The sequence below is a fragment of the Pyxicephalus adspersus genome, chromosome 4, assembly GCF_032062135.1.
Source record: "Pyxicephalus adspersus chromosome 4, UCB_Pads_2.0, whole genome shotgun sequence".
NCBI classification, from domain to species: domain Eukaryota; kingdom Metazoa; phylum Chordata; class Amphibia; order Anura; family Pyxicephalidae; genus Pyxicephalus; species Pyxicephalus adspersus.
This window is the reverse complement of record NC_092861.1, coordinates 84,027,349-84,047,068: the sequence shown is the minus strand read 5'-3', so window position 1 is coordinate 84,047,068 and position 19,720 is coordinate 84,027,349. Positions and strand designations below refer to the sequence as shown.

At 36.8% G+C, this 19,720-nt stretch overlaps 1 protein-coding gene across 1 annotated transcript in view; it reads left to right on the top strand.

Moving 5' to 3' along the window:
* TBC1D32 (TBC1 domain family member 32) overlaps positions 1 to 19,720 on the top strand; it is a gene marked incomplete in the record, with an annotated part of 161,342 nt that overhangs the window by 57,710 nt on the left and 83,912 nt on the right. Inside the window, 1 exon segment of the mRNA XM_072408827.1 lies at positions 11,448 to 11,530. Coding sequence (XP_072264928.1) covers positions 11,448 to 11,530 — 83 coding nt within the window.

Below are 19,720 nucleotides of genomic sequence, written 5' to 3'. Positions count from 1 at the left end.
TTAACACATTTCAGTAGATCACTGTTTAGAAAAATGCATTGTAAATAAGTGTTAGGCAATTGGTTTGAGACTCATATTATTATCTTTCAGTCATACGTTCAAATGTAATAGAAATGTGGAATGTTTTATTTATTAAAGTGTGGGTTTTTCTAATTGTAATTAATGTTGAGATTAGTGATATCAGCAAACCAAGTTTTTACTTACAAATTTGGTTCTGCGCAGAATTTGTGACATGTGTGAATGTTTGTTTTTGTTCAGTGTGAATGTTTGTTTTTGTGGTAATGGAATGGTAAATCCAGCAACAGGTTTAAATTCTGCATGTTTGATTTAACAGATTTGATAACTATTTTTCCCTCTTCATTGATACTGCACTGTGTTTTGTAAATCATTCATTGACATGGTATGTTCCTAGAAGACCTTTTCTGGTAAATGAATTCATTACTAATAACTTAATATTAGGCACTAAATATTGATGTGCTATAAATAAGTTGGTACAATGAATTAGGAGATGGCTAATTTGCTGTAGTAATGAGGAAAGAGTTTTAAATCACCAAATTGGCCAACATTTTACATATCTAATTTACGGTAAAAGTAGAATTATTATTTGGCCTAAAACATACATTGCATAATTAAAAAGCATTTTTCTTTCTGTGTTACAAAAAAATGACAAATTAATTTTGTAATGGAGAAAAACCTCTTATTAAAATCTGAAGATATTTCTTAAGTGCGGATATAATTATAGATACAGCCATGGCATGGAAGGACATGATTGCTTTATGGCTTTTAAGTCTGATTGCTCTCCTAAGACGGAAACACCTTGATTTTCAAAATCTTAAGTGAGCAAGGGGGAAGTCAAAATTGTGTACTGTACGTTTGTTAATGGTAATTTGGAAGAATTTTAGAGTGTCACTTGGGGGCCAAAATGATAAACATTGTCATTTTATCTTTTTGCCTCTTTCCCAGTTATTTGGAAAGGTCAAAAATAAGAGGGCTAATATTATTTTGGGATAGTGGGTGGAAACATTCAAATTATTGTTGCCTCTGGGCCAACCTTCTATTCCTGGTAACTGCATACAGTTTAGCATTGTTCTGATAGTCACAGCTATTAAATGATTACTGGTAAAAGTGTGTGGCTTTTATTAATTAGTTGTGGAGGATTTCAGGTTAATTGTTAGAGAAATGCCCTTGTAGTTATTAGGGACAAGTAAAACTAAAAGGGAGCATTGATAAAGTTCACAAATATTTTTACCAGCAAGTGAAGGTTTTGATAATCATCTGGCATGTGTTTGTAACTTAAATCAGAATGAAACCCATTGGTAGGCGGTAAACTTCGGCCATAATATTTATAAATATGGCACATACTTATCTTGTACTGTTGTCTTTCAGCAATGACAGGTCCAGGACATATCATGGCTGCTCATATGGAAGGTGCCATCTTTACCATTGCCTCAATGGCGTTCTTTTGTGGAGGCAGCGATCATACTCACTGATTGGATGATGTAACTCGCAGGAGTTGCATTATCTCCAGCAGCTGGCTGCACACAGAGCCCAGCTCTAAGCTACATGGTGCATGCCCCGTACAGTTTAGAGCTGAAGCAAAAAGCTACCAGGAGCCATAGGGCTGACAAAAGAGACATTGGGTTTGATTTATTAAAGATCTCCAAGGCTGGAGCGGATACATATATATCAGTGAAGCTGGGTGATCCAGCAAACCTGAAACTGGTTTCTTTGAAGGTATTTGCTTTTTGCTAGCAAATTATTTGAATCCTGGGCCAGATCCATTCCAGGGTTGCTGGATTACCCAGCTTTACTGATGAAAATGTATCCTCTCCAGCCTTGGAGAGCTTTAATAAATCAGGCACTCATTGGATGCATTTTGTAGTTCTACCTCTTGGTGGTTTTTCGGTTTAGGTGTGTTTTAAGAAAAGAAGAGGGAGAGTCAATACTCTGGAACTCTGTGGTTCTGCTTCAGTTTAAATATGACTACAGAGAAGATGGATGACCCTATCAGTATGTTGTTTTCCTTTGTTATCCAGTCAGCCCTTGACCAAATTGTGGTGCTGCAGTGGAGGTCAGATCTACCTCTAATATCTGGCAGGGGTGTCTGATCAACTGCAAATTATTACCAATTCTTTAAGAAGTAAAACAATTTTTACATTTTTCTGTATTCAATGTAGTTGCTTAGCTGGAGTTTAATTATAATTTGGTGAATATTCCTGCATCAAATGTTACTAATCCCAGTTATTAACATGAAAAGTCCACATATACTGTATATTGAATTTCTATTTTATTGTTTTATTGTTATTATCGTTTATTGTTTTTTTTAGATTCCAATTTCCAAGTTTTCTAAACTAAAACCTAAAATCGAGTAGTCAACGGGGTGGATGAAAGGGAGGGATGAATGAAAAACTTTTAGAACTGGACTTTAGCTTTTATGCAAAAAAAGCTGAGCTGCTCTGCAAATTCTAGCTTCTGGTCTAAAACCTTTATTTGCTTGGATTTTTGCTTAGAGAAACTTTTTGGATTGAAAATGGAACGATATGACATTGACATATCACTATGTGACATAATGAAGGCCCAATAAAAAAATTTCATTGCCAGAACCTCCATAAAAATGCTGGCCTTTTTAACATCACATTATTTAGACAAAAATAAATGACTTTATATTTTATTGGAGTTTATTAGCTTCTTCTTTTGATGAGAAGATGGCCAACACTTTTCTGTGTGGGTTAACAGCTGCCTAGACAAATAGGTCATCCGAATGTTTTAATTAGGAATGGCTAAGCTCCAAGAGTGGATTTTAAACCGACAATAAATAGTGAGCTCCTGGCATTATCAGGACTTCATAGTATTAATAAAATTGCTATTTAAATGAGATTTTTTCAGGAATTACTTTATTGAATTAGAATCTGGTAATTGTTTTAGGCACAAATCACTTAAGCATGATAGACCCCCAGCTGACTAGAATGAGTAGTGGTAGCCATGTTACATGTTTTCAGCAGAGATGAACCAGAGTATGTTTGGTTGTGCTGCCTTTCCCTATTCATAGACATAAAAATGTAAGGATATGTAAGGAGAATCTTTATGTGAAATAAAATATCTTGATTTAAATGAAATCTGTCATAGGAGTAATTTGGAGGTTTGCATTCAATCTCAATCTGACAATTATAGTTGCTCGGATAGCATGGTTACTGGCTTACTTTCACAAGAACTGAAATAAGGGCTTCTGACATGGGAATATGATCAACATAACAGCCAATCAACAAGCATATTCCAAAGTAAGTCAGCATGGTATGACCGTATGTCAACCCCCCGTACATGTGTAGAGTTATCCAGCCCAGATTACAGCAAAATTGCATAACTTCAATGAAGGTAAATCGTTTTTTTTTTTTTTTTTTGCTTTGTTTTTCCAGACAGGGTTAAACCATGACAGATCTGTGTCAATTCCTTGATGAGATACAAATTAAAACAAATCATTCAGAGGTAGTATAATTCCCATATGCTTATTGCATTTGTCTATTTAGCTATTTGCGTGGAACTTAGCTTTAAACTGATTGGGAAACATGCCATTTTTGGTTGGTTTATTGAAAAAATCTTTTTTTTTAGGAGCGTTCACTGGCACTAAAATGATTGGGTATCTGGTCTAATGGTCCAGAAAGTTAAAATAACTGACCTGCTGGAAGTCATACATTTCTCAAGATAACAACCACTATTCCTACTATGCTAGGATAGTGTATTTGATTTTGTGCAAAAAATGTTTTCTTTATGGGGGTACTTAGGACTCAATTAATTGGTTAGGCTGAGGTCAGCATAGTAAGCTGAAGGAGAATTCCATACCACTTCATCATGCAGTAAGATTTATACCACTGGCTGCAGTAACTTAACATTTGCTAGGCATATCATAAATCTGTTATCTTGTCCAGCATATAAAGTGGATTCCTCAACTTTTGATAGCTCAGAGCTTTTACTTTATTCCTGTTATTTCCCGATATGTGACTACATCAGTATGCAGATATCATAGGGGACGTAAGCCAGTCACTCAGACCCAGGGATGATTTACAGTAAACTATTCATTATTCCAGAATGATACAGTGTGGGGACACCTCACCTTATTAAAGTATTACATATGAAATCCCAGGGATTCAGTCATCTCGATGAATAGGTTTAGATTTTTTTGTAATATATACTCATATCAACAGTGTTTATCATTTTTCTGTTAAAGTGTAAAGGGGATGAACTGAAATCAACAGTAGAAAGAAATGTGTATTTTAAAACATAGGTTTCCAGTTTACTACAAACTATGGATTTGAAAGATACATCTAGGGGATTGTTTTGTTGATGTGCTAGTGTATAGTACTATTTTTTTATATTTTTATTTCAAATGGGAAATAGGAATATATATTTTTTTTTATTGCAAATTTCATATGTAATATGTCTTTCATTATTTTACATTGAGTTTTATTTTTTTTTTTTCCAATTTTTTGCACATCTCTGATTTTCTGTCTATTACATTTTTCTGTCGTCCAGTGGTGGCTTTTGTTTGTGTTGCTCAGTGATTATACGTGTTCTGTATTTAATTCTCTTGTATTTACATAGCCAGGGATTGCAGTCCTTGTAGTATTATTATCATGTATTCATATAGCTCTGAAATAATATGCAGCGCTTTGGGCATGTTCAAACCAGCAATGAGAAGGTTGTCCAAGGTTGGCTTCTGATGGCTGGCTCCTTGCTAGCTGTTTGATGGCACCTTGCTAGCTGGCCTGAATGAAACCAGCATTTGAACATTTTAAAGCAGGTTACAGCAGTTGGTACTACTCATTACCGCCCTATTCATTCCCCTTGGGGAGACGTGGATGTGATGATACATGTAGTGCGAGGAAGTAGAAACTGCATCCCAGCCTCACTACTGGTATTTTTTATATGTATGGCTAACAGAGTTCATGCACCCTTATTTGAGGGGAACCCAATTAGGTATTGACAGGAAACCCATGCAAACATGGGGAGAACATACATACTTACCCTTGGATCCTAGTGCTGAAAGACCAAAGTGCTAGCCACCTTGCTGCCCACTTATCACCTCCTCAACCTGCTCTTTAAACCTTGTTTGCTTTACATGATCTATTTTTTACATCTTTACTTTAAACATACACTGTTCTATGTTATTCATTGGAAACTCTCTACATACTTACCAGTTTGCCAATTTAAAACCAGGACAATAGCAAGGTGACTCTGAGTGCACATGTCAATTTTTCTCTAAGCATTCATTCGGATTGAAGTATTGAACTTTGTAGTGACATGATTGAGGGATATTTAAATGTGTTGTAAGATATGTAAGAGGCATTTTTCCATGTAGTGATGTGCCACCTTTTACATCAATGTTACCAATGTGCTTTATTTAAAATATACACATGGAAAAATGTTGGTCATCTTTTCTAGATCCATAGCCTATATATTACAAACATTTAGGCGTTATGCTTCCTTGTTTGGTTTTGAAATCCCAATTTAATGCGCTCATAGTCTTCACTTAGTGGTTTTGTTTCCTTTGCATTTCTTTGTCCCCACGGCACTCTTTCAGAACACAATATTAATTTTTAATAAATAGATTTCAGAGCTGATTAAATATTCATTAAACATAAGAAAAATCATTAAAATGAAATATGGTAATTAGATTTTAAAGAGGTTGGTAAATAGATTTACCATTAGGAATAATAATTCTCAAACCCATTTGTTAGTATGGAGTACTCAAGGGACTAAAATATGAGTCCAATAACAAACCTGTTTTTTTCTAGTTAAGCCCAATCCTGGGTTGCAATTGTAATATCAAATGTATGTTATACCTATATAAAAATAAAGGATTATTAAAAGTGTAATCGGGGGAAAACTTCAGTTTTAGTTGGATACAAGTAGCTTGGGCACCCTGGTAAAAATATTTCTGTATCTGTGTTGCTAGCTCCGACTACCTTCTGCACTCTATAGTACAGCTCGCTTGTTTTGCTTTAGTATGAAGAATAAATCTGCAAGATTCGAAGGATACAGCTAAGGTTTATAAATAAATATATATATATATATATATATATATATATATAACACTGGTCAACAAACATTTATTTTCTTGCCAAACAGATTAAAATCATTTTAGGTTATGTTTGATTCACAAATTCCAAATATGATATTGTTTTTGCTAGATTGGCTCTAGTTTTTGAAATAATTACCTTAATAATAACCTAATAGAAAACTAATGAAACATCAAATCATGTTCAAACATCAAAACAAGCAAAATTAAACTAGATATGCCTACGTATACAAAGTTAAAATTTTAAAATACTTAATGTCAATATATTCTATATTCAGTATATTTACAGAACTAATCACAAATAAGTTATTGAAAAACACTGTTTGTATGATTTCCTTTTACGCTGATGATCAGGACAATCAAGTTGAAGGCTCCAGCAGTATGCCATCATGTGTCTATCCATCTGCCCGGATACCTTTCTTCCATCACCTGTATAACTTGATGGAACCTCTTTCCTTGTTCCTCACTGAAATTGCCAAGATTTTCTGGAAATGTTTGCAAATGGCTATGGAGATATAGTTTACCTTTATTCTCATAGTAGCACCCAAATTTTTAAAGTTTGAGAGCAAGTTTTGTACCAGCCATAATTTTGTGCTTTATGGTCCCCCAAGAAGTTCTTGACAACCATGACCTAGCTGTGCCAGGCAGAAGCTTCAGTATCAGGCAATTACTATCCTTGTTCAGAGCTCTAACAAATTACTTCATTAATCCCAACTTTATGTGTATTGGAGGGAGAATGATTTTTTTCTTGTCAACCATTGGTTCAATAATGATGTTCACTGCACCTTTTTTCATGTTTTCCCTTGGAGGCCATGTCACTTTTTTCTAGTGATCCTGCTTTGCTCTACTATACCACAAGCAGATGAAACATGGGTACTCTGTGTATCCACTTTGCTGTCCATGTAGGAAATTCACAATTTTTAAATTAACACATGTGGACCATTGGTGTTCATAATAGCAAAGCTTTTGTAAGACCATTTTGATATTTTCATATTCTTCTTTAAGTTTTGTTGAGGAACCAGTTGGAATTGATGCATAGCAGTGGCCATTATGCAGTAAAACAGACTTCAAACTTCCGGTGGAACTGTCTATGAAAAGCCGCCAGTCTTCTGCTCGGTATTCTGGTACTCCCATATGAGCTAGTAGTCCAGGGATGTTACAACGGTACACAAAGTCTTCATCTTCTCTGATTTATTGTAGGGGTGTCACCTCTCTTGTCCTATAAACCCTTATTTTAACTTCCGGTCTCAGACAGTTCTTTTCTTTTAGCCTGGATGCTAAAAGTTCAGATGCTTGTTTTGACAGACTTGGGTCACATAATAAATCATTGAGCTCTTCTTGGGAGAACTTCTGGTTTGATGAAACACTTCCTTCATATTCACATCCACTGCTAACTCCTGGATTACACTCCAAACCCCGTATATCCTCCATGTCGGATACAGAAATATCAGGGAGTGTACTGAACACTGGTATGGGAACATCAGCACCATGCCACACAGGTCATCTTGCTGGTTCCAAATTAGGGTACTCCCACTTGTTTTTCTTGTAGTGATTGAAATTTTTTTCATTCACAGGACAAAAATAACAATCATTATGATGATTTGTGGGCTCTCGCCATACCAAAGGTGCACCAAATTTCAAACTTTTCAGTTTTCCATGTTTCCAGTGACATAGACACTATACAAGTTTTTCACACCATATTGGGAGCCCAATACTTATCTTGATCCCCCAGTTTGATACAAAAATATGCAAGATATGCTTGTTTCACAAATTCTGTAATGTTTCTTCTCTTTTTCTTTTTTTTCTGAGAATATTCATCACAAATGTAGCAGAGTACATTAGGGTCATTTAAACAACTTCTTGAAGAACTTAAATTACTGTAAAAAAAGAAAATGTATGAATAAAAAGAAGGCAAATGAAAGTTTCCTGAAAATAATGCTACATTTATTATAAAAATAGCAAAACATTGGTGTAAATAAAGATTGTAATATGTTGTGTTAACATTTGTTGTTGGTAAAATCCAATCTGATTTCTGTATCACAAGACCTAGAGCCAATTAAATGAAACTGATGTCATTTCTAGATTCAGCAGAGCTGTAAAATATATATCTTCATGATACAGACTAAATATACAAATTTGGTACAGTCACAAAAAAACGTGAGCTAACCTCGCATTGTTTTGTCCTTAATCTGCTGCAAACAATATATATGAAGTGTGAAAAACACAAGGCAGTATAAGCAGTTCTAAATATATGGAAGGACAACAAAAGGCTAGGCTGAAGATGAAGCAAACTGTAAATACTAAAATACTGTATACCAGGTGTAAATTGGCTGCTATTACATTGAATATAATTATAATGTATCTCATAACCAAAATATCTTATCTGTCCAGGTAATTATTGCTGGATATACATAGACAAATATCAGTGATACAATGACAGACCTCTCTAATAAATAAATCTGCTTTGTAGTTCATACCAAACCTGCACACAGTTTCTCCTTTACCTATATAGAGATCAGATTTAGTTTACTTTTGTTCCAGTTTTAAAATGTCATAATAAAATGTCATAATAAGCTGTGGGATTTTCATACCTATCTTTCTCAACTACTAAGTGCTAAGCAAACTGTAACTAAACACTGGCAAAAAACAAAACAAAAAAAACAGCACTGCTGCAGTTTTATTTTATTTATTTCAATAAAATGTATTACATTTATTAAAGCTGGGGCATTAAAGCCAAATAGCCCCTTTTTTTGCTGGTATTGAACTTTTTTGTATACAACATATTGAGGAGTTGACAGATCAGTTTTAACATGGTAATGTGGTTTATGTGGAAACCTGAGTTGTTTGTCCAATTTTAATCGATACCATTTGTTTTTGAATATTGCTACATTTATTAAACATTTTGTGTGGCATACTCAGAGCTGACACTCTCTTTTTCCTTTTTTTTCTTCTTATTCTGTTGATGCAATTATGGTTTTACCTGCAAATCTCCCATTGGACTGTATGACCGTTTTCTCTTCAAACATTGTTTTGACAGCAAACAATTAGCCTGTTGCTTCACATGTATTCTGTTTATTTTTTGTACTCTTTGTACTCTTTGTACTTTTGTAGTACTTTTTGTACTTTTTATTTTCTAAATGCTTTCAATAAAATCTTAATGCATAGAAAAAAAAGACCTGTTCAATGGCTGGTATGCTGCACAGGTATAGTTAAAGCCCAATTCATATATAACAACTTTTTGTTCTTTGTAGTCCACATTGTTATGATTTGTGCTTTTTTTGGCTGGGAAATTCTTAAAATCATATTGTGTAGTGAAAATGCTGCTTCCCATTTTCTTACTCCAATGGTTTGTGCTGGCAATTCTAAGAAAAAACCACACTGTGCACCACGGGTATCTTTATACAGACTTAAATATTACCTATGACTTATCCAAATGTAATGGCTACTAACTGCATGGTCATATTTATACATACTACACAATTGTTGCAAAGAAAAATTGATGTAAATTTATGAAAATGGAATGTCACAGTTTGCTGTCTGCTGCTGAGAACCCATGGAATAGGTCTCCTGTTTTACAACTGGATCCATACTTGTATACTGTTAATCAGATCAACAGCTTTCTACATCCATGGAAACCTTCCCAAGGTCTTTTTCAGTCTTCCTATTTATGTGTTTTTGCACCTTTTTTTAATGAAGAAGTGTTCTTGGACACATAGGGCCTGATTTATTAAAGCTCTCAAAGACTGGAAAGGTAAAACTTTCACCGGTGAAGCTGGGTCACCCAGCAAACCTGGAATGCAATTTTTAAAACTCATTTGCTATTGGTTGGCAAATGTTTTTAATCCTGGACTAGATCTATTCCAGGTTTGCTAGATCACCCACTTTCACTGATGAAAGTGTATCCTCCCCAGTCTTGCAGAGCTTTAATAAATCATGCCCATAATCCTAAAGTATTGTCTTTAAAAGCTGTTTAAACCTATTCAGCTTACTTGCTAGTTACCTAACCTTTCTGAGTATCTGTTCATTGGTTCTTGTACCTATCATATATGTTCCATTTCTTATACCCATTTATGATCTCTGCCTGTTTCAAATATACTTGTTTTATACCTGCTATGACCTAGAGTCTCTTTGATTAAGACCTTGCCTACTGCATTTGTACCATGCTTCATTTTACAAGTTCCTAATTGTCCTAGGTAATGTTCAGATTGTATTGACCTGCCTTACAGTAAAGAATAGGAAAGCTTTGATATATGCATGTACTGGGGACATTGAGATGAATATTTATATGAATACCTGGGAAAAGGTTGGTATCATTATGTCGTACGCTGCTGACCTAGAGAACCACCAGGCATTGGATCTTTTGATGTTGTTGAGCAATAAATTTGTTTTGTACATGCCAAACATGATATACCTGTGTTATGATGTTACACATTTTCTACCTGGCCTTGCATTGCAGTTTACTGAATGAGCTGATATCCACCCAAGCTGTATGATGATAATTGTGACAGTATTGATACAAAGTTATTAACGCTGGTAATGCATTGTTTGAAATACATCAACTGTTATAAATTGTGGGTAGCTTATCTTTAATACCACACTCCCTGTAACAGTTATAGCATGTCAACATTTTCATTATATGACTCTGGATAAAGCAAGGATTTACAGTCATCATTGTGTTTAAGTTGGATTGGTATAGTGAGGTTGTCACCAGGAGCAAAAACAAGTTTATTTATACTCTCTAGACTTGGTATCAAGCAGAAGTTTTCTTTTCTTGTTACCCAACTTTAAAGGGAATTATCTGATCAGCTGCTTAAATGTTTTGAAAACCTGACTTCTGGGTAAAGCTTTAAATAGCTTCCTGTAGTAGATATGCCCCACTGAAATGTTGGTATTTTCACTATTAACAGGGCTTTAAACCTGATTTTTTTTTCATTTGAAGACTTTAGTAAGTAATGTGTAGTATTATCAGCCTAAAAGACTAAACTTATCATAAAGTTGTGAAGCAGAGATACAAACTACATTCCCTGCTGACCACTATATGGAGCCTTTTTCAAATCTAATGATAAAAATATGGATCAGGAAAGAAAACTTTAAAATGATAGCATCCATTTAAGTGATTTGTGTTCAGTATGCACTGTATAGCAATATATGTTTATCTTTCACAGATCCAGAGGGGATTTATAATCTCACACAAGCATTGTTATTCTAAGCATTTTCTCAGCATCTGTGCATACTGCTGTGAAAAATATTGTCTGGTGAGCTGGAAAGCAAACATTTATTTGAATATGCACAGAAAATGTACAAGGCTGTAATATTGTAATACAGAAATGACATTTGCACATGTTTAGTCTTTGTCTCTTTCCTTCATTCACAGACGGTTTCGATGTCTGAAAGAACCCCAACGCCTGTTGCTGGATCTGCTTCTTTTTCATCTGGGAGCCAGGATTCACAGGGGACGTAAGTTTTCTTGCTCTCTTGTAGAATGCTAGCTGAAATTCTGTAACTTGTAACTGTCATCTGCCTTTTTAGAGCTTAGTTGCTCCGTAGCCTACCAATAACTTGCAATATGAAAGGAATAAATTATCTCAGCTAGCTTCATATACAAACTAAGAATAGCCAACTAAAACATTTACAGTGCTTGGGTGCAACAACCTAACACTGATAAAATGCATCTTAAAAGAGCAGAATATTTAGTTGTTTACCATAGCAAGTATTTGTTATGTTTTTTCTTTATAAGTAGTAATTATACAGAGAATGGTTTCGATGTTCCAGGCCATGATCAGCACAGTTTGCCATCCTTGCAGAGCTATTATTCCAGATCACATTTGCCTTTTCCCTATTTTATTGTCTATAGTCGGTTTTACCTGCTTTTCTGTAATGAATATTTGTTAAAATGGTATATTAACTTTATTTCTATTCCTTTATGAATAGCCCAACCTAGATTCTGACCTATCCATGAATCACTTTAAAGATGTTTTACCTCCTCACCACATTGCATGCACTCCATCTCCCATGCAGCTTTTGTGCTGTGTGCATTTACACCTTTACCCCCACCTCTAATCTAAACGTTAACAGAAGAGTGCTTGTATCAATAAATGCTGTTTTATGTTATTGAACCTTTAGTATAATTTTGAGATTAATTAATTATTTAAGGCTGGGTCTACATGAACGGTTTTAAAAACGCAAAAAAATGTTCCTACCACCCTTATATGCATCTTTATGCACTTTTACAGGAGTTTTAAAGCCTAACTTTAAAACGCTAAAAAACTCCGCTCCCCTGATTGCTCCCACAGGCCTAGAGGAGCTGTGACATGTTCTGTATCTGTAACACATACTACGGCTCCTCTAGGGCTGCAGGAGCAATCAGGGGAGCGGAGCTGTCAGCATAGCAGACCTGCGCTGATCGCTCTGCTCCCTGATTGGCTGAGGAAAGGGAAATCCTCATGATGCTTGAGCTGTCATTAGGGTTTCCTATTTCTCAGCCAATCACAGAGCACTAGAGATGAATGGGCACAAGTCCCCCCATTCAAGTCTAGTGCTAAATGGCTGAGAAACGTAAAACCTCAGCCAATCACAGGGCACTAGAGGTGAATAGAGAGCCTTGTTTAACCCCTAGTGCCCGGGATCCCTCACTGTCAGGAGGAGTCCCATGGCTGTGCTCATGTCATGAATGCAGCCATGGAAATCATCCTGTCATTTAGATGACCTGTACAATAAAAGTTTAGTTACACACACACACACACATTTAATAAAATAATTTAACATTATAGCCTCGTCCAATTTTTTTACACATATTTTAACACTTTTAGGGAATGAGTAAGGCGTTTTATGTACCCTCGTACTCATCCCCCAGGGTGGGGTGGTGGAGATCTAGGAGTCTCCTTATTAAAGGGGGCTTCCAGATTCCAAAGACCTGCTAAAAATGTTTATAAAAGCCCCCACACTTTTCAATGGAAGCTTTCATAAATAGCTTAAAACGCTTTCCCCACGTTTTTAGGCGTTTTCACGTGTTTATCCTGCGTTTTAATTTTTTAAACGTTGCAAGCAACGTTTAAGATAAAGCTCATAATCATTCTGAAGGAAATGTCCTGGTGTAGATTAGCCCATTAGAATGCAAGAGGACTTCAAACATGTGCTTTAAAAGCCTCAGGTTAAACGCTGGGGAAACAGTCCGTGTGGACTAAGGCTAAACAAGCTAACAGTACTAGAATGGCGACAAGGTGACGATGAGAATTATTTCCCCATGCATGTAAAGAGGAAACTATTTTTAGTCTGTGTATATTTACATGATCTTTCTATTTAATTGCTGTTAAATCAGTGTATATTTGCTTAGTATTGTAATTATTAGTAAACTATATGTAATTCCATTTGCATTTCTACTTGGCACTTATTGGTATACTGAACCACTGCTTTTGTGCTTAAACATGAGATTTTACTGTCATACTTTAATTCAGAGAACAAATCAATTATACAAATCATTATTGCATATTGTCTAGTTGAATTTAACATCCTCAAATCACATTAGTGAAAGAAATGTCTTTGTTAGTTTTTGGGTTGTGAACTGGCATAAATGGCATAAACCAGAACTCCAGTTAATCTGGGAGGAAATGGTGGACTAGCTCATTCTTTCAGGGCTAAGGGCACTAACTTAATGATGTGCAAATGCTGCTCTGTCTTGAATATTGTGAGTCTAGCCTACATGTTGACATTCCCCTGCAGTAGGGGTGGGCTGGTCTCATAACGGATGGGAGGATGACGTAGAGTGTCATTTTGCCTGAAGAGGACCACAGATATTAGGCCTGATTTATGAAAGCTTGCCAAGGCTGGAGAGGATACACTTTCCACAGTGAAGCTAGGTGATCCAGGAAACCTTTATTGGATCTGGTCCAGGATTGAAAACATTTATTAACAAATAGCAAATGACTTTTAAGAAAACTATTCACTTAATATTTAATAAATAATTCACTTTGCTATGTAAACAGCATAAAATCCTTTAGTAAAGCAACCGCATTGTTGTAGATTTCTAAGCTTTTACAGAAATAGCTGTTTGTTTGATCCATGCCCTTTCCAAAAATGTAATTTCATTGTAACTAGTTATGAAGCTGTCTGGACATAAAATATCTTTGGAATATATATCATGCTATAGTCTTTGATAGTGTCAGGACCCTGTAAGTAATGGCTTAGGCTACTTATTCAGTCATATTAATAAATATCTTAGAAATGTGAGTTTCTACAGAATGGATCAGTAAGATCTTCATTTCTTACTGTATGCTTCTGCATTTAAAATAAAAAATGTCTGCTGAATGTATCATTCTTTATTCACTATCAGTTAGGAAAAGATATATGGAAGTCACATCTGACTTTCCTAATTGAGGAAGCCTAGGCTGAATGCAAGAACTTCAATGCATGTTTTATTTGTTCTAGTTTAAACGGTCAGATTTTGGAATCTAGCCTAAAGCTAGATTTTAATATATAGATATTAAGAATTTATTTAGACTTTTTATTTTAGCAGATGAAGCTGCAGTTGTTTTAGCTGTTTGTGTACTATCAAAAAAAAAAAACAGCTATAAGGCCTTGTTTGACGGAATTCCGGACAAAAACTAAACATTTTAATGTGCTTTTTAGGCACAATGAACATAGCTATGTGTACCTATCTTACCAGACCGGTTTGGTGGTAAAGCACCATAAAGTTTGCTCTGTATTTTCCCCTTGCTAGGTAGCCCAGTGCCCCAATATCTTGTCCCTGACCCCTGTGTACTGGGCCACAGAAGAAAGTTATTGTATGTGTATGTGGGTTTGGAGACTTGAGACTTTTTAATGTAATTAGCAGTGTCAGATTATCTGTTCCTTTTCTCGCAACTACTCCTAATAGCCAACCTTTTTTGATTATTTTATTGGCTAATAAGTAATTGTGCCCAAATAGAGCTAGCACTGTTGTTTCTTTTCTGCTGCTTTGTGGATTGTTTCTAGTTTGTGACTATTTGTTAGCATGTTTTAAGTCCTAAACCAAATCCATTTCTGGTTTTCCAGATTACCTAGCTTCACTACTGAAAGCGTATCCTCTCCAATCTTGGAGAGCTTTATTAAATCAGGCCCATTTTCTGTGTAGCTTGGGCTTCAGCTTGACGAGCACATTGCACTCTGAGTCAAGATAGTGTGCTACTGAAAATTTTTATACCAACACTGAACCATCTTTCATCACAGGTTTCCAGTGTGCAGGCTTTTTACTAAATAATCATAATCCATTCATTGAAATATGTCACACAAATAACGCCACATGCACAAATATTATGTCCTATTTTGTACCTCTAGATTAATACTAAAGCAGGTTCTCCCTGTGTTTGTGTGGGTTTTCTCTGGGTACTCTGGTTTGCTCTCACATTCCAAAAACATGCAGTTAGGTTAAATGGTTTCCCCCAAATTGACCTTAGACTGTATTAAAGACATATGACTATGATCTCGACATTAGATTGTAAAACCCCTTTGAGGGACAGCTAGTGACATGACTATGGGCTTTGTACAGCGCTGTGTAATATGTTGATGCTATGTAAATATTGTGTAGTGATAATAATAATATTAAAGGAAATTCAATGATGTGTTGCCGGAAAAGCAGAATTTCCAACTCCAAACATCTCCCTCTTAGTGGGTATACTGCAAGCCATGGTGCATGGGTGTTCAGAGCTGGAAGTTGGAAGGACCAGAGCAGTGGGGAGGGAAAGCATGGGCATATCAGAGGTAGAGTGAGCTATGAAGATGATAAACAATGATGGAGGTAATGATTAATTTATAATCATTTCTACTCAAATTGAAAACTGATTTATAAAGAACATTAATTGTTCGACTTTAAACACCTTTTGTTTTAATGCAAAATGTTGGGTTTTAAAAATTACTTACAGGTTATGTCAGACCCCCAGACAATGACAGTAAAAGTAATAGCAGCAGGATATCAGTTTGTCACTCTTCTCCTTCCTCACTATCACTGCGCTCCTTGTTAGCGCACGCATGCTGCCTCACAACCAACTGTCTAATAGTGCTGTACATTGGATAGCAGCAGGCTTATTCCTTAGTCTAATTGAAATACCTGCACTGTCTGCATTACCAGAAAAACTTTTAATAAACACAGAACCGCACTAATTTGTGCTTTTTTATAGGCTTTAAACATTTTAATCTTGTCCCTGAATTTACAAGGTGTTTGAAAAGAAACTTTTTGTTTGTATTTACTTTATCTCTCTCTGGTATAATTTTTCAGCAAGTGTATGTTTCTGCTCATTAGTAGGTATGATTTAGATATTTTGTTGTGTAGTAACCATGTTCCAACCTTATTTTTACCCTGTTGGAAGTTAGATTTTCGACAGTCGACACAGTTTTGTATATGTACAAAAATTGTCTAATTTAATAGTTAATTATAATGCTTTAATTAGCTTTCTTAGCAATTTATGTTCTAATCAAACTCAATTAAATAAACTATATTGCAATATATGTTTTCTGTGAATGTAGCTAGTGAAAGTTTTTTGATCCATATCATGAAGCAGCACCATTCCATTTATTAAAAAGAAATTCTATTTACAAAATTATAGCTTTTTTCTACTGGTTTGTTCCTTGCCAATTTTTATGTGTAAGTGTACTGTTTGCACAAATGTTTTTTTTTAAATGTAGATGTTCAAAGTTGTTGTGTTGCATTGCAGTTCAATAATTGCATGAAAATAGCATAGTCTCGTAATGTGCATTGAGTTGAGGAAGCCCATTCATACAAATGGAATACCTAGTTTACCACAACAGAGCAAAAATCTTGAGGGGGGGTGTGGCCTGACCATGGCGGAATAGGACGCAAGCCTGCTTAGCTCCGTGCCCTGCAGGGGAAAAAGCCGCTCAGATCAGTACGCCCGTGCCTCCACGCACTAAGTAATGGGGCCAAAACTAAAGGGGAGCCAGAAGAAACGCTCCGGAGGCGAGACGCCTGTGTCCAGAGGCATCCCTGGGCTCTTTGCAGCCGGGAATCTGGGCCGCGTGCGAACAGGCCGCAAAGCCGCGGCCTCAATTTTCAGCCGGATGCGAGCCGCGAGCGGCCTGGGACCGACTATCCACCCAGCCCACAGCTCAATTGCCAGCACATAATCTTCTGGATACAGAAGACCAGGCATCACCAGCAGAACAGGTACCAAGGTCTCTTCTATCTTTTATGCACAGCCCCAGCATAATATCTAACATGGAGGATTCCTCCAGGCCCACATATAGCCAGGGGATGGAGGAAAAAGAGTGGGATTGGAAGGCCCATCTTAAAGCATTACCAACACTGTCTGATTTGAATCATAGTATTGGGAGGTTGGAAGCCAGCTGTAAAACTGAGTTCCACCATATACAACAGGCCCTGCAGCAGGTGACTAGTACCACTACCGCACTTCAGAATACATGTAGGGAACTTTTTTCTCAAGTAGCTTCTCATGCTGTTATTCTGGAGCGTCAGGCGGCTCAATATGCTTTATCTACTACAGGATGATGCAAAGAACCGCAACAGGCGCAATAATATTCACATTCGAGGGTTACCAGAAACTGTGCCAAATTCTGAGTTATATACTGCTGCTTACACTATATTTGCGAACCTATTGCCACTCCCGCCAGATATGGATATTGAAATAGATAGGGTACATAGGACCCTGGGCCCTCGGGGATGTGATCCCCAACGTCCAAGGGATGTAATCTGCCGTGTTCATTTCTACAGAACTAAAGAGGACATCATGAAAAAAGCTAGAGTCGCCAAGGCCATTGAATATGCCGGGGCCCAAATACAATTAATGCCGGATCTATCTAAATATACACTGGACCTCCGTAGAGCTGTTAGACCTCTGCTGAATGTGCTCCGTGATCGGAATATCCCATATCGTTGGGGTTACCTATTTCATCTTATTGTTAGATCTGGGGGTAAAAATCACTTTCTCACGGATCCATCGGATTTACCTCAGATGCTGAGGGACCTTCAACTCCCTGATATTCGGTTACCAGACTGGCCTGCGGTCCCATCAGCCCTCCCCCTAGGGAGTTTCTTTCTTCTGGATCAGTCACATCCTCCTCCGGCCGGCTCTTCTGAACGACCGCATAGCCCTGGTCGTGGATCAGAACCAACTTTGTCAGCAACACCTCCCCACCTTTAAATGGTTTTCCGTATCTAAGATGACACCCAGCTGCCGGCCCCATGAACCAATCTTCTCAGCTTTATCCCTCTAGTGACTCAGAGACTTGCCGGACTAGCCTCCTTAAAGGGAAGGTGCGAACCCTGAAAACTATACCGGATATCATATATGATCGGATGTGAACTGGTTTGTAGAAGGGTTAATGGGGAGGGAAGTGGTATATTGGAATGGGCGGAACCCCCCCTCCTTTCTTCAGATATTATTTACAGAGGGTAGTTACTGTTACTTTTATCTTTATGTCAATTTTTTCCCATCCATTACCCGAGGTACCCGAGGTACATATGCTCATATAGATATGCCACTTTTTGGCATTATATGGCGATGACCACAAAGAGTATGGTCCCAAGATAGTGCGGGGTTTGATATGTCCTGGTAGATTTCTCCTGATGACCCTCTATGGTCTTGGTCACTCCGGTACTAAAGATTTATGATATAATTAGTTTGGGTCGGACAATTTTATGAGAGCCCGTGGGTGGGTGTCTAAGGAACTATTGTTTTAAGGCACAAATATGTTGTTTCTCTGTTTTATGCTCTAATGCTAAAGATTCTGTTGTCGACTACCTCATGTATGTTATTATGTGTTTCAGAAGTTTTGATATTTTGGTATTGGCTTTTCCCCCAAGCAGGTACACCTACAAATTTATATTTTTCTCCTCCGGCTTTTTCTGCCGCATCACCCTGCATAGGTGAACCGCCGGTAAAGGCGGCAAATAAGGTTAAACCTTCTTTATAGTCCCCCCTAGACGACTGGGAATTAGCCCCCCCCCCAGCCGACTGTAGCCCCAAACCTCCCTTACCTGCCCATCCCTGCCCAAGCCCCCAGATCCTGACTGGCCTAATCTGCTTACCTCGACGCTTGGCATACCGAAAAGGATTCAGTTAATTTTTCCTTTCAGGTTAGTTGGCTGGTCACTTAAGGAGTATATCACGACGCCAAAGATATGCCTCTACAGTCACGCACCACACGGGTTGACAATTTGTACCCTCCCAAAGGACTTAACAGTCCTATCAAGCGCTCCCAACTTCTGTACGATCAACACAAAGCTAGAGTCCATATCTTACAAAGTTAGTCGGGTTGAAAAAAATCATCAAGTTCAACCACTAGGAAAAAAAAAATACTACAAAATAACATATCCTAGATAAAGCTTTATATGCATAGTTGATCCAGAGGAAGGCGACAAACCTCATAAAGCATTATTCCATGTGTTTCAACTGGGGAGAAAAATCCTTTTCTGATCCTGTAAGCCAATCATATGTTCCCTGGATCAACAGTCTTTGTTGTCATTTCTTTAAAAAGTTATTACCTAGTTATTTTTTGAATATTGGATATTGTTAAAAGAACCCTTTACTTGGAAAAAATATGGAGACTTTATTATTTTACAGCACCACAGAAGATTATAGCACTATACAAATCATTGCTAATAATTTTATGACCAAATAATTGAGAAAACTCACATCA